The sequence below is a fragment of the Cyclopterus lumpus genome, chromosome 4, assembly GCF_009769545.1.
Source record: "Cyclopterus lumpus isolate fCycLum1 chromosome 4, fCycLum1.pri, whole genome shotgun sequence".
NCBI classification, from domain to species: domain Eukaryota; kingdom Metazoa; phylum Chordata; class Actinopteri; order Perciformes; family Cyclopteridae; genus Cyclopterus; species Cyclopterus lumpus.
The window spans coordinates 10,154,122-10,168,360 of record NC_046969.1 but is presented as its reverse complement, the minus strand read 5'-3'; the positions used below and the strand labels follow the sequence as shown (position 1 = coordinate 10,168,360).

At 41.5% G+C, this 14,239-nt stretch overlaps 2 protein-coding genes across 4 annotated transcripts; one reads left to right on the top strand and one right to left on the bottom strand.

Annotated features, from left to right (window-relative positions):
• The first annotated feature begins 448 nt into the window (after positions 1-448).
• Positions 449-11,227, top strand: slc25a24 (solute carrier family 25 member 24). Of its 2 annotated transcripts, XM_034531061.1 has the most exons (11): positions 449-526; positions 1,076-1,589; positions 2,604-2,730; positions 2,826-2,913; positions 5,502-5,613; positions 8,163-8,321; positions 8,739-8,891; positions 9,023-9,130; positions 9,461-9,628; positions 10,001-10,151; positions 10,503-11,227. In XM_034531061.1, the coding sequence occupies exons 2-11, from the start codon at positions 1,410-1,412 to the stop codon at positions 10,682-10,684; spliced, it is 1,428 nt and encodes a 475-aa protein (XP_034386952.1). In that variant the 5' UTR covers positions 449-526; positions 1,076-1,409; the 3' UTR covers positions 10,685-11,227. The 2 variants fall into 2 exon arrangements, with proteins under 2 accessions (XP_034386952.1, XP_034386951.1); XM_034531060.1 differs by lacking the exon at positions 449-526 and having other exon boundaries at positions 1,007-1,589.
• A 505-nt stretch (positions 11,228-11,732) lies between these two features.
• LOC117729662 (transmembrane protein 69-like) lies at positions 11,733-13,606 on the bottom strand. Of its 2 annotated transcripts, none has more exons than XM_034530940.1 (3): positions 13,447-13,606; positions 13,040-13,087; positions 11,733-12,920 (listed from the first exon to the last, which is right to left on the bottom strand). In XM_034530940.1, exons 2-3 carry the CDS (start codon positions 13,085-13,087, stop codon positions 12,186-12,188), a joined length of 783 nt encoding a protein of 260 aa, XP_034386831.1. In that variant the 5' UTR covers positions 13,447-13,606; the 3' UTR covers positions 11,733-12,185. The 2 variants fall into 2 exon arrangements, with proteins under 2 accessions (XP_034386831.1, XP_034386832.1); XM_034530941.1 differs by having other exon boundaries at positions 13,355-13,463.
• Between the last annotated feature and the right edge of the window lie 633 nt (positions 13,607-14,239).

Sequence of the window (14,239 nt, the reverse complement as noted above, 5' to 3'; positions counted from 1 at the left end):
CAGAGGAATACTAAGTTTAAGGGGACATTTTCTGTATCATCTGAGAACACTGCAATACATTTAAGTTAATTTGAGTTTAGAAAAGAAAGCAAATAGTTTGTGGGTTAACTAAATCAGTCTTCCATTAGGTACAAATACCTCCAATTTGTATTTAAGTAAAGTACTTGAGAAAATGCACTAAGATACTTTCTAACAATGGAATCATGTCATTTTGACTGAAAGGCGTTCTTATCCCTCTCTTTTATTTTGAAATACATCAGGATTAAACGGATGTACAGTATTGACAAATGACTTGAAGTAAGTATATTAAAACCCGCCTCCTCCCCCCGTCGTCCCCTTGCGGTCAAGGAAAGCAACAGCAGCGCCGGATAAACAAATTACAACAACAAAGTGGAACCAGCTGCTGTTATGCAAAATTGTGTCGCCATCTTGTGGTAGAATCTGGGCAGAGCTGAACCTCGATGACTCACAAGAAAGACTACTGAGTGTTTCCAAACATTGGGGTCTCCATTAGGATTTCTAAAAAGTGAGTTGGTGCACAACATGAACATTTGTAACATCGATGCAAACCGAGAATTTAAGAGGCCGAGTTAACCTGCAGTACTGCAGATCAGGTATGCAAGTCTTTCTAAAGTAGCCGCGGAACAACCATCGTCTCCCCCCCCCCCTCTCAATATTCATCTCTGTGCCTCTTTCGTCTTTGAAGACTCAACCACAAAGTTTGGGGATATATGTTGGCTGGATTCCTGCTGCCAGATTCCTGTGGGTATGACTCACTAAACTGAATCAGACTGCAGGAGCGCACTCGGATTGGGACTATAGGCTATTCTGGTAGACCACTACACGCATATGCATATATGCATGTGCGGGTGCAAACTCATAAGAAAAAATAACTTTGGATAGGAAAAGCAGGAAGTAAAATCATGCCAATGAATAATCAAGGAAACTTTTTGAAAAAGATGTGTGTGTAGTTTCTCGTATGAAAATTCGCCAGGAAATAGTCGCAGTCTTGTTCCGGCTGAAGGGTGTGTGTGTGTGTGCGTGTGTGTGTGTGTGCGTGTCTGCCTGTGCGCAGGAAAAGAGGAGGTCTTCAGGCAAATTAAACCAAGTGGCCCCACCCTTCTGCTCAACGCTGTCAACCTCATCCTTCTTTAAAACAGCGTCGAACCCCAAAACACCGGATTCGTCCCCACGTCAACTAACGAGGACTAACTCCTGCGACTTCGTCTCCAAGCTGCACTGCGGACATTCCTTTGAAATCACACGAGGACGATCCCGTCGTTTCAAAACCAGAAGTGCCAGCCACAGGCATCGGGTCGTGTGTGTGTGTGTGTGTGTGTGTGTGTGTGTGTGTGTGTTTTTCCACAGCGGTGTAAGACTTCTTGTCTTGTTTTCATTCTCAGTCCAACATGTATCAAGTAGTCAGGAAGCTGTTTTTTACGGACTGCCGCTGCGCGGAAGACGCGTCCAACGTGTACGATGAACTGTTCGCCAAGCTGGACACCAACAAGGATGGAAAAGTGGATGTGGCCGAGCTGAAGGCAGGCCTGGCTGCGATGGGCATCGCGACCGGGAAAGGAGCCGCTCAGGTAGAGACCTGGATACAGTAAACAGCCGCGTAGGGAGGGACCGTGTATGTGCTACTGCATTCCTGAAGGAAGGAACTGGACTGGCGCACATTTTAATTACTCTGCATTGACTCGAGGTAACCCGAACCATCAAGTACAGGCCTGGAGGGGAGGAAGGGAGGGGGGAGGGGGGGGTCTAAGTCCTGTCTAAGTCCTGTCCCAGAGGACCGTTTTGAGATGGTACTTTTATTGTGTGTTTAACGTTGCGTCTGTGGATAAAAAAAACATGTTTATTATGGTTAATCTTTTGATTATGCTTTAGTTTTAAGTGATTCGTCCTATCGGCGATTATCTTTTGAAGTTGTTGTGATCTGATTCCAATACCTCTCACGAGAGACACCCCCCCCCCCCCCCCCCCCCCCACAACAAATGACAACAGTGTAAGGCTGGTAAAGAGCAAATGAAGAAAAGGTGCACCAGAATGAATGAAACGGTCTCAATTCAAACTTCAGATGCAGGTGAGCTTTTATTGTGGGCTGCAACTTAAAGAGGAAGTTCCCACCTTTCCTGATCCAATACTCTCACATTGCTCTCGCTTATCACAACGTGAGTGTGATAGCCTTTAAAGTATGAGTCAGGAAGGAAAAAACTCGAGGAGGGGTCACTGATTCCAGGTGTTGTAAGAAAAAAAAGGGTGCGTTCCATATCTGTGCATTTCTGTGATAATGATAGAGCTAATAAACATGCGCACTGGTGCACGTGGCACCACTGAGGTCCAGGTTTCCATCATACAGCATGCATACAGCGTAACAACAATAGTCTTTATTGACAAACTCAAATGTAACTGAATAAAATCAAAGCCGGCAACATGGCTGTATTATTCTACCTCAAACTGTCAGAATCAAGCAGCTGCTGTATGAAAACGAGAGGTTTACCCTCTCGCACCGCTCAGTGAGGGGGTCAGACCACCAACAGCCAATCGTACTCCATGACGTGAGGAGAGTGGATTCCTAATATTCTGTGTTTTTTCTTTAGAAAATAATTTCCTCTGGAGACAAGGACAAAGATGACGGGCTCGACTTCAACGAGTTCTCCAAGTATCTGAGGGAACATGAAAAGAAGTTACGACTTACCTTCAAGAGCTTGGACAAAAACAATGATGGTATGCTGTCATCATCGTATCGCAGAATGCCTAATCTACCTAAATAGTCAAACTAAATGCGGAGATTTCTACTCTTATTCAATATTTTCCAACAGGTCGAGTGGACTTTATGGAGATAAAGCAGTCGCTTGCCGATCTGGGACTGGACATCAGCCAAGAGGAGGCGAAGAAGATCCTTCAAAGGTACGTCTTCTTATTTCTGGAGCTGCTATCCATTGAGGAACACCGCTCTGCGGTACTTGAAGAAGAGTTGGCTGAGAAAAAGGCTCATAAAAAGATCCTGTTCCTGCAAGCAAAACCCTCATGAACCTTTAACTAAAAGTGAAAGAGATATGTTATGGGAGGGGGGACCAGTGTGAGGGACTGATAACCAGATCGGTCTGTAACTTGGCCCACGTGATAAATAGCTGAAGGCGTCTGACTGTGTTGGAGAATGCATCCCAACATGTAGGAATAAGACGATTACTCCCGGGTCTGAGCCTAACTCCGCCCACTGCATTATTTAGAAGAAGAAAAAATGTAGTTGGTGGAGTAAAAGGAATTAATACAATAAATATAAACGTCATGGCATCGATCAGTCCGGTCCCCCCTGAGTCAGCATTGCAAGTTGAGGGCTGATTTTAAAACGGCAGATGATGCATTTTCAACCCAACAAGAACCTTCAATAACCACCAGTGTTGTTGTGCGTCGTCACAGTACAGTCATATCATTTAGTTTACAGCTCGAAATACAGCAACCATGTTGTAAGTGTGCAGTGAGTTTTCTCCAAGGTTTAATTCAATCAAAGCTAAATGGTGTCTGTTAGCTTGGTGACTTGGGTTGACAATCATGTTAATTAAAAGTAATGTTGATACTCGCAGTTCATCTGGTTATCATTGCCTTTTTAAAAAATGTGTTTCTGATGCAATTGCGGTTGTTGTACTTCTAATATTTAATTCCCTACTGTTTGTACTTGACTAACATGTCAACAGCTGTCAAGACATGTTAGTACTTTAGTTGTGAAATAACTACCAACTTTGAATTATGCACATTAGGAAATCTTCATTTTAATTAGCACTTTTACCAAGATGCAGTGGGTCAGACATGTTCGACACAAATATTGATAGTTTAATTACCAAATAACAATAATAATGGGGAAAAAAATGTCATTCTTTCTTTGTATGCAGAGCTGTCAATATCAATATTTTTGTAATCACATATTGCTTTGTGTTAACCACTTGCACATAATGCTCTGGCCTACTTGTGTTAGTGATGAGCTTAAAGTCTTTCAGAGAAGTGATTAAAACTTGCAATGTTTTGGTTATTAAATACAGACCTCTAATAATTAATCATTTCAGTCAGTTCAATTTATAAAACGAGATTAAAAACGTTATATTCCCACAAACAATATCCGTTATCGGTACCACCAAAAGTGGAAGAAGTTCAGGGGCAGTCTCTTTTATTAAAGTGTACAAGACAGCACACGGCATTAACATTCAGGCTAATGTTCTTCCACGTCCTTGAAGAGAATATGTACAGTAAAGTATTTAAAGTGTACTCAAAGTTCTGTCATCACTTCAACCTAATAGAAACACGTAGTAATGTGGAGCAGCTCCGAACTGTTCCTGTCGGTGTATTACACATCTTTGGTTCCCTGCTTTTGCTCCGAGATCATAAATGCTGATTGAGCTACCTGACGCTAAATTAATAATATGAAGTGGAATAATTAATTTGTCATCATTCCACTTGGTACACTGCAACATGTGTCTTACAGGCTACATTAGTAAGTCAAAGCTCTGGGATCTACCGTGAAGGCCTCTGTGTTTTAATATCTGTCATCACATCATACCAAAACAGACTAATACATGTAATGGGGTGACTTTAAGTAAGCAAAGCCTGAAAATACGAGAGAAAATACTATTTTACCACTCCTGAAGAAACACATTTGACATTAATAATTCACAACACCTTGTGTTGTTGTTTGCTCTGCTAGTCCGACCAGAGCAGTGAACCTGGTCGGACTAGCAGAGCAAACAATAACGCAAGCTCCACGGCTTGTTGTGTATTTGCATAAACAAAGTTGGAAGCAGTGTACATAGTGAGACCTAGAAAGAGAACTAAAAGCAGGATGTGCAAGGCCGGGAATCAGGTTTGTTTGAGAACCACAGAGAGTAATTGATGAGTGTGTCGAGAAGGAAGGAAATGAGTGGAAGATGTACATTTAGAGCGACTGAGAGGAGACACGTGGTTTCCTCATTTTCATGAATTGGTTTCAGAGTATACAAAAAAATTGTGACTTATCTAATCTTCTCAAATATGAAACATCAAAATGTGTATTCTTGCCTGATATTTCATGTATTGTGTTCTTTGGTTGTGCCGATTTAATTACGACCCGTTACAGATTCTGGAAAGCAGATTAATCTGTTGCTTCAACTTCTGGTTACACGTCGCTGTCCATTATTATGTTGTTCATTGAAAATTGCGAGATTTGTCTTGATGCCTTGCAGTTGCAGTCACTGACCCCACATCTCTGTCTGTCTGTTTCTGTCTGTCTGTCTGTCTGTGTGTGTGTTCCTGTCAGCTCTCTCCTACACTTTATTTCATAAAATAGGCCAAACTCATTTTGGAATCAGTACATTTTGTCCCACCCTTGTTCTCCCTCCAAAACTGAAATAGAAAAATGGCAAGTCCTTTTTGCACATATGAGCCAATAAGTGGGCCCAGTTACATGAGTCTAAATTTGACCGTTTATTATTATTAATATTATTCATCCGCTGTCTTTCCTTGTACAGTATCGATGTGGACGGCACCATGACTTTAGACTGGAACGAATGGAGGCAGCATTTCCTGTTCAACACCGCCACCAACCTGCAGGAGATCGTCCGCTACTGGAAGCACTCCACGGTAAGGTGTGTGTGTGTGTGTGTGTGCGAGAACAGAGATGTTACTGGTGTCGAGACCAAAAATAACTACAAACTAAAAATAAAGCACTAGTTAGAGATTGTATTTTAATAAAAAAATGGAAGAGACGTCCTTTGGTTGTCCCAAACGTCACTTTTAAGAACCAGTGTGCTAAAAGGGAAAGGTTATCAATCTATCTATCTATCTATCTATAACAACTTTCCCTTTTAGCATAATTATATTCAGCATATATATATATGAATGAATGAATGAATAAATAAATTAAGAGCCGAATATTAATGGTTCAACTCTGTTGCATTGAGGTACTGATATGTTGCCAAAGTCTGGCTCATTAATTCCCAGAGTGAGTGAGGTGGAGACTTAACCTGATGATTACCTTTTGTCTGGAAGTGGCACAAAAACAATATATTAAGTGAGATCCTTCTGTTCCCGTTCTAGAAATTCTATTAAAAATTGTTGACGAACAATTAATATCAAACACAATATAATCTAACCTAACCTACACGGTTTACAACAAATAATATTAAAATCCCAGTGTGTAAACTGAAATGTCACATGTAGTCAGTTGGCTTTATAGAAATATACTTGTCTATGGTTGCATGACAGAGACACAGATAAACTCCAATCATGGCTAATCTCTGACTTCCTCCGTTCACTGGTGCAACCTCAGAGGTCAAATAGACCGGTGGCGGCTAAAGTGAGCTGGACGTAAGCTAATTTCAGGGGGATTAGTTTGTCAGTGGGACGTAGACGGGTCACTGACGAAGGAAGTGGCTCTAGAGGACAGGACAGGAGCGAGCTCTCTGCCTGAAGCAGTGCTTGGCAACTTCTATGGAAGTGATCGCTTCCCACCATCGCCAGTATTCACGTCGATGGTTACTGGCCACTCTGGATTCAGTGTTTCTCCACTCGCTCTGGATTGGATCCGCAGACCCTTGACATCTGACTGGCCTCTTATGTCAGGGATCCTGATCTGTCTGAGAAATAGAGTTTAGGAGGGAGCTCGTACAGCACTGGGACTGCATTGCACTGGATCGCCGGCTTAATCAAAGGCCTGAGATAGCCATGGCTCTGCTGCACCCTCAGCAGCAGCAGCAGCAGGGAAACTGGTTTTTCATCGACTTGGAAGATGATGGGGGGAGCTATGAGGTGGAGGTGGACATGGTGGGTTTGGGTTTTTATCCTCACAGTCCAGGTTGTTGTCTGGTCATAAATGAAAACTTGGTTTTATGCTTCTACTTTTTTTTGTCAGTAAATTGGCCCAGAAATAACAAGAAATTGCACGAGTTATATCTTTATGGTAATTAAGAAATATTCTGTCATTATCTACTTTGCCCACTAGAGAGCGCTTACACATTTGTTTTTCCATTCTAAAATGTCTCTTTCACTACATATCTGACAAAATATCTAAATAATGTAAGGGGTTTCTTTACCTATATTATCTCAAATTCTTCCTTGGCTTGTATGTATTTTTGTTATTCTGATGCACTGATGAAAACTGAACATTAGATGTTGTATTGAAATACAACATCTAATGTTCAGTTTTTGCTGAGACTGTAAGACAAAGATATTCAGGAGCAGTTGCATTGAATTAAAAAAATGTTTTCAGGTATATCCTAAATATTTTGTCCCTCCATTAAATCACCACATCTCTGACGGTCTCAGTTAAACAGAACTTACGTTTAACAAAGCTTGTATCCAAGCTGGAATATTGTGCACTTTTATTACATTGTACAAGTTTCTTTGTCCTGCGTTTATATAGTAGGACGGATTTCACTCCATTTCCAGTCGCACCCTTGAAATGTCAAATTTATGGTTTGACAGAAAATTGTCTCGTACCAGTACGAGACAATTTGTTACTCCTAAAGGAATCATCAATGAAAGCCTTCATATCACATTATGATTTGTCTGCCGCTTTCTTTTATCTAACTGAACTCTTTGTGTAAACTATATTGCAGTCGGAAGTGAGAAAGAACTACATTTGATTTGATACCGTCGTATTAAACAACCGGTTTCATAAAGTCCCGCGCAATTACACATTTGATCTCTCAGCTTGATCGTGTGGTTATGTAAGACTTTGGATACGGACACTCTGTTTTTCCAGTCCTGCCCGTTAATTAAGTTGAAGCTGCTAATCGTGCCGTTTCGAAGCTGTGTGATTAACTTAACGTCCCTTATTGCTTCTATTCTTTCTATTTTTTGGCCTTTTTTAAGTAGCTTTTTAAACAAAATTCAATGTATTATTATTATTATTATTAAGACAATTAATATAAAAAGCAGATTTCAATGGGCTTGAAATGACCTTTTAAGCGATTCAAAGCTCTAGTGAAATTGCGAGGTCTGTTCTGGCAGCCCACTCGTGTTCCTGCTCCGCAGTGAGTCAGCATGAATCAGAGTGAGAGTCTGCGGGGTCCCGAGACGATATCGAAGAATGTCAGCCCCCTGTTGATGTTCAAAAACTTGAGACAATTCTCCCAGTATTTAAAATCCGTCTCTGACTGTGATTCATACATCTATTGCGCTGTGTGTAGGTGCTGGACCTCGGGGACAGCCTCTCCATCCCAGATGAGTTCACGGAGGAAGAGAAGACATCCGGCATGTGGTGGAAGCAGCTGTCAGCGGGGGCCATGGCCGGCGCCGTGTCCCGTACAGGAACCGCCCCGCTGGACAGGATGAAGGTGTTCATGCAGGTGTGTACACATTTAGTATTAGTTGTCTGTCATACCGCTTCTGTCATATGTTCTTAACAAATAATGTTTTAAATAATATATATATATATATATATATATATATATCTTATTAAACGTTATATTTTTTTTATCTGTTGAATGTTTTTAATGAAATGTACAAGTTAAAGGCAATGTGACTTTTTAAACCAAACCAAAACACGGTTTAGTTAAAGCAGAGTACTCACATAACACGGGTAGTATGTGTATTGTAATATGCTGCATCAGAAGCTGTTACAATAGATAATGTGGCAAAAGAAAATAATTTAGGTGGTCAACCTGTTTGTATTTGTATTTAATGGCACTTAATTGCTGCCGTTAATATTATATAAGTGCACTTACTTTTTTAAGTAATGATTGACTCGGGTTTTCTATACACAGGTGCATTCCTCCAAGAGCAACAAAATCAGCCTGGTTGGTGGTTTTAAGCAGATGTTAAAAGAAGGAGGCGTGGCGTCTCTGTGGAGAGGAAACGGCATCAACGTACTGAAGATTGCTCCGGAGACGGCCATTAAATTTATGGCCTATGAGAAGGTAAATGATTGCTGCATACACTGTCATAATATTGGCATGGTAAAATGTATACTGACACCCCAGGATGCAATTTGAGCTGAGGTTTAATACTAATGACACTGCAATGCTCCCTAATCACTGTGTGCCATTAGTACAAGAAGATGCTGTCCAGTGAACCAGGGAAGGTCAAGACCCACGAGAGGTTCCTGGCTGGATCGCTGGCTGGAGCCACAGCACAAACTGCCATCTACCCCATGGAGGTGAGCAGAGGTGGAGGCCCTTCCAGGTCTATCTGTGTTATTGTTTTGTTTAATATTAAGACATTAATTGTCATGTGAACATAATGTTGGACCCTTTTTTAATGAATCAAAATCCTTCCTGTTTCAGTCTAACCTGAGAATAAAGAGCAAAGTAAAAATATGTGAGCGACTTTACGAAAGATAAAGCAGATTCCCTTTTCCCCTTGACAAATGAAAATTATTTTACAAAATTGTTAAGCTTCAACCCGACAGAAGGATCCCTCGTTATCGTGAAGCTGCTGACTGCTACAAAGAAGTGCTGTGAGGTGACGAACAGCTTTGCCCCTGCAGGTGATGAAGACCCGTCTGACCCTGAGGAAGACCGGACAGTACTCGGGAATGTTTGACTGCGCCAAGCAAATCCTGAAGAAGGAGGGAGTGAAGGCATTTTTCAAGGGATACGTTCCCAATCTTCTGGGCATCATCCCCTACGCTGGCATAGATCTGGCCGTGTACGAGGTACGTGGAACAATGGAAATGCAAAGCTCCACTTCCATAATATGCAACATCATCTGTCATTGAAAGCCATGAAGGATTTCCACTTTGTGTTCGACTGTAGATGTCACTTTTTGGATTCTGTGAAATATGACGAAACTACTACCTCTTTCACTCACACACACACACACACACACACACACACACACACACACACACACACACACACACACACACACACACACACACACACACACACACACACACACACACACACACACACACACACACACACACACACACACACACACACACACACACACACACACACACACACACACACACACACACACACACACACACACACACACACACACACTTCCTTATCCTCACCAGAGCTTGAAGAACTTCTGGTTGTCCCGCTACGCTAAAGACTCGGCCAACCCCGGCATTCTGGTGCTGCTCGGCTGTGGGACTCTCTCCAGCACGTGTGGCCAGCTGGCCAGCTACCCGCTGGCTCTGATCCGCACCAGGATGCAGGCCCAAGGTACCGAGAACCTTTTAATTTAGCGCGTTGCTCCCATGATGTTATCCAGAAGGATTTACACTAAATGTAGTAAATGATTAGACAAATAACCACTGAAAGGCACTGCACGACGGCAGCTAAAGTAGAGATTGAGTTGACATTGAGTGAAACAGTATGTCATTAAAAATAGCAGGTTATTGCAGCTTTTCGGGGGCTGCAGTGTGGGAAGGGTTTCATAATGGCTTCAATGATAAAATGGGGGGTTGGTGAGCTTTGGCATTACCTGGGTGGTCACTCAGGGTCTACTAAATCCATGTACATAAAATTAAAGCACTGACATCATCACCTGACACATGTCTCTTTGTTTCTCAGCTTCTCTCGAGGGCTCAGAGCAGCTGCCCATGAATCTGATGGTGAAGAAGATCTTGAAAAAGGAAGGCTTCTTCGGACTTTACCGCGGCATCCTGCCCAACTTCATGAAGGTCATACCGGCTGTCAGCATCAGCTACGTGGTGTACGAGAACATGAGGGATAGCTTGGGTATCCAAAAGTAGGCAGCGGGGGTCATCTGTGACTGTCTGTGTCCGTGAGCGCGATGAGCCGGATTTCTTTATTTCAAAACGTGTCACTTCTAACACATTAGGGAAGCTGTCATGTAAAGAGCTTGTTTACCTTTAGGTCACCAAAGACTCAAAGCACTGCAGATGGAGTCAATCCAGGACTGACTAAAACTGTTTTGAAAATGACACAGATTTAAGTGCACCGTCAGTCTTGGATCGACCGATTTTCAGTTTAATAGCTTTATACACTGTTTCCCAAAATATTGTGTAATATTGTGCGAGTGGGGAGCTTATTCACCAAGAAATGAGGAAACTTCGGAAATGCAATACTGTATTTACACTTTGTTGACTGACATTCTGGTATGTTTGTCCTTTTTATGGAATGGATTTGTTCAAGCCTGGTGAATGGGAGTAATGTGCCTTGTGTGCTTTTCATAGACATCTATGGACCTCACCCTTTATTTGCCTTTCTATCCAATATGTGGTTCATTAGATGCTGGTGTTTACAGGAATAAAAACATTTGAATACAAAAGTGAGAAGTTTTCAGTGCATTTGTTTTCATCTTACTGCGATTGAAATGTGATCTTTGAATACTTCTGATGTTGGTCATAAAAGTAATTAATCAGTTGTGGTCTCAAAACTTGCACGGCAAACCCAGATGTTTTGTAAACTGAGTATAAGCATTCATTCACGCCTGGAGTGTTGCGCAATGTGATGGTGTGCATGTGACCCGAGGCTTTAAGCACAGATTACTCCACTTTAGATCTGTTGTAATACCCATTTTCAGCAATGTCAATACTCCTGACTTCAGCCGTCTGATCCCGGCCATCTAAAAAGACAAAGTGGCTCCGCTAATTTGTAGCATTGAACTAAAGAAGGGACTGGAGGATAATACTTCACATGCTCAATTTAAAACCTACTTTTTGGATTTCTGAATATCCAGAATAATTAGTTAGGGCTTCTAAAGTTATTTTTTGACTTTCTCACATCACAAATCAAAGACCTCTGGGTTATAAATAAACAATCAGCTGGAGTCAAAAGTACGTATGTTGAATGACGAGAGCATTTATTTAATATTCATTGAGCAAGAACCCATTTTCAGTTTATTTTTTACTTTAGTTCTTCTGATGTGTGGCATTCATAATTCTGATTCTGGTAACTCAGTGTTTGTGTCAAATCACTGACTTAAAAGTATTTCATCAGAATTATTTGAAAGCTGGACCACTAACATACACAACACAGATTCAACGTGAGGCCCTGATGAGGAAGCATGCTGTCCTGAGAACAGGAGCCTACTGTCATTGCTTCCTGTTCCTTATTCTGTTGCTTTTACAGAAGCTAGCTGTTGCTAGGATCTATAACATATACAACTTCTACAAAACACACAGAACATGACCAGACAGACGTGTGATTAAGACGGAAGAGAACTCTAATACCAAAGGAAAAAAAAGAACATAAAAACAATGTGGCTTTATGATTGTATACAAACACTATTTAACCTGGCAATAGCTTCTTTTCTGGGTATATGCCATTAATTATGAGTGTACCAATGAAAGAAAAAAAGGCCACGGTGGTCAGGATGGCACGAATGGCTTTGAACCAGCTGGGGTAAGTGGGCAGCAGAGACAGATCATAATGCAGCGAGATTCCGAGTCCCATAATAACCATGATGGTTGCCGTGGCAATGCTGTCGCTCATCAGCATGGACACCCAGGCTAACAGGGAGGGAACCACACTGTTGGCCAGATTTATCCAGTCAGGTTTGGCTGGGCTGCTCTCGGGAAGAGCAAATCCCCAGCGGGCTCCACCCAGGAAGGAAACAATTGAGGCTCCGTAAGCTAACTGAGCATAGGCCAACTCTGGAAAGTAGCTCTCGGTCACAGCCATGAGCAGAGTGGGGGCGACGAAGGGGATTAGTCCTGCAAACGAAAGGTACAGGGCTGGTTTGGGACTTTTCCACAAGTCCTTCATGTCATAGCGCAACAGATCCAGCTCTCTGGGAGGTTCAATCATCGGTCGCTTCTTCGGCCTCACAGGGGAGGAGTGGAACTGTTGATTCCTTACTAAAAATGGAGGTGCACTAATCTGGTTCCTCTGGAGGAGCGCTGTCCTCACAAAGCTGAGGACCGCAGGAGGTCTTACTCGTCCGTCGTCCCTTTCGGAAAACGGCAGCTTTGGGCTCAGGGCTGATGTCCAGCATCTCTGTGAAGGACCTGCACAAAGCCACAACTACAGAGCAGACATTCAGATCAAAATTGTAAATACATTTCAGTTTTAAAATGACACATTAGAAGAAATATAAGCAAAAGAGCTTTTGAAGAAACAAAAATCACAACTAGTGTGTTTACCTTCTGGGCAGGAAGGGTGCTTTTTCTGAATACAACCGAGATCATCATCTGAATAAAATTAAACCACAATCAAGATGTCAGTCAAAAGAAGAACAAAGCAAATTACACTAAGACTACAAAAACAATAACATTGAACATGGTAAAAACTGATGGTTATTTTAATTACTGAAATCCTCTGATCATTTTTAATTAACTGCAACGATAGCTCAGACAGATACACACAGTGCAATACATAAACAATTAAAATGTAACAATTGTTGCTTTATGAAGCCTCGGCAAAGTCAACCGACACAACAACACCACGGACCAGCTAACCGAGTTAACGGCTGACGTCACACACTGGAGGCTTCTTGGCACGTGGCTTACAATATGAACGTGCAGCCCTGGATCACGGACACCATTATTACCTCTGTCTCAGGTTGACAACATCATATTTCAAACGTTATTTAGCAGCCTCAGGGTCACCCGGTATGTAGTGGGGAAACACGTCGGTACGCGGTTTATTTCCTCCGTGTTCGTCATGAGCCGTCCTCCTGAACCTCTAGTTCCACCAGAACACCGTGAAGTAAAACAATTCAATAAAAACGTGACTTGTTTCCATGGACGGTTTCGAAGAAGAAAATGGTGGCAAGCTGGACACACTAGTTCAAATCAAATAACATGTATAAATAGAGTCCAAATTGTTATGTATCAATTATTGTTTTACCTAAATAGGCAGCATAAATCACCAATAGGTCTGAATGATAATTCCCTCAATTAAATAAAAGCAAATAATGTGAATAAAATGAATTGCATAAATAGATAGAACATATATGCTAACATAAGAGATATATATGAAATCAATTAATTTCTGAGCTTGTGGTTTGAATACCTGAAGAAAAAGAATCAGTGGTCAAATGTAATACAAGGTATAATACATGAAACATCCTTAACAACACATCAGACACCGAAAATAAGTAGCACATTAAAGCACGTATTGTCATGAAACTGCTTAGGAAACTAAATGACAATGAAATTGCCTCTAAATATAAGTATTTTTCAGGCATAAAGAAAAACTCAAAACCAGCAACAGAACAGAGAGCAGACATTTCTAACTGTGGAGCTGTGCACTCCTTTTTAGGAATAGTAGATGTAAATGTATAACAAATTGTAATTTTAGGTTTTGCTAGAGATTATTTTTTATAATTATTTTGCCTAAAG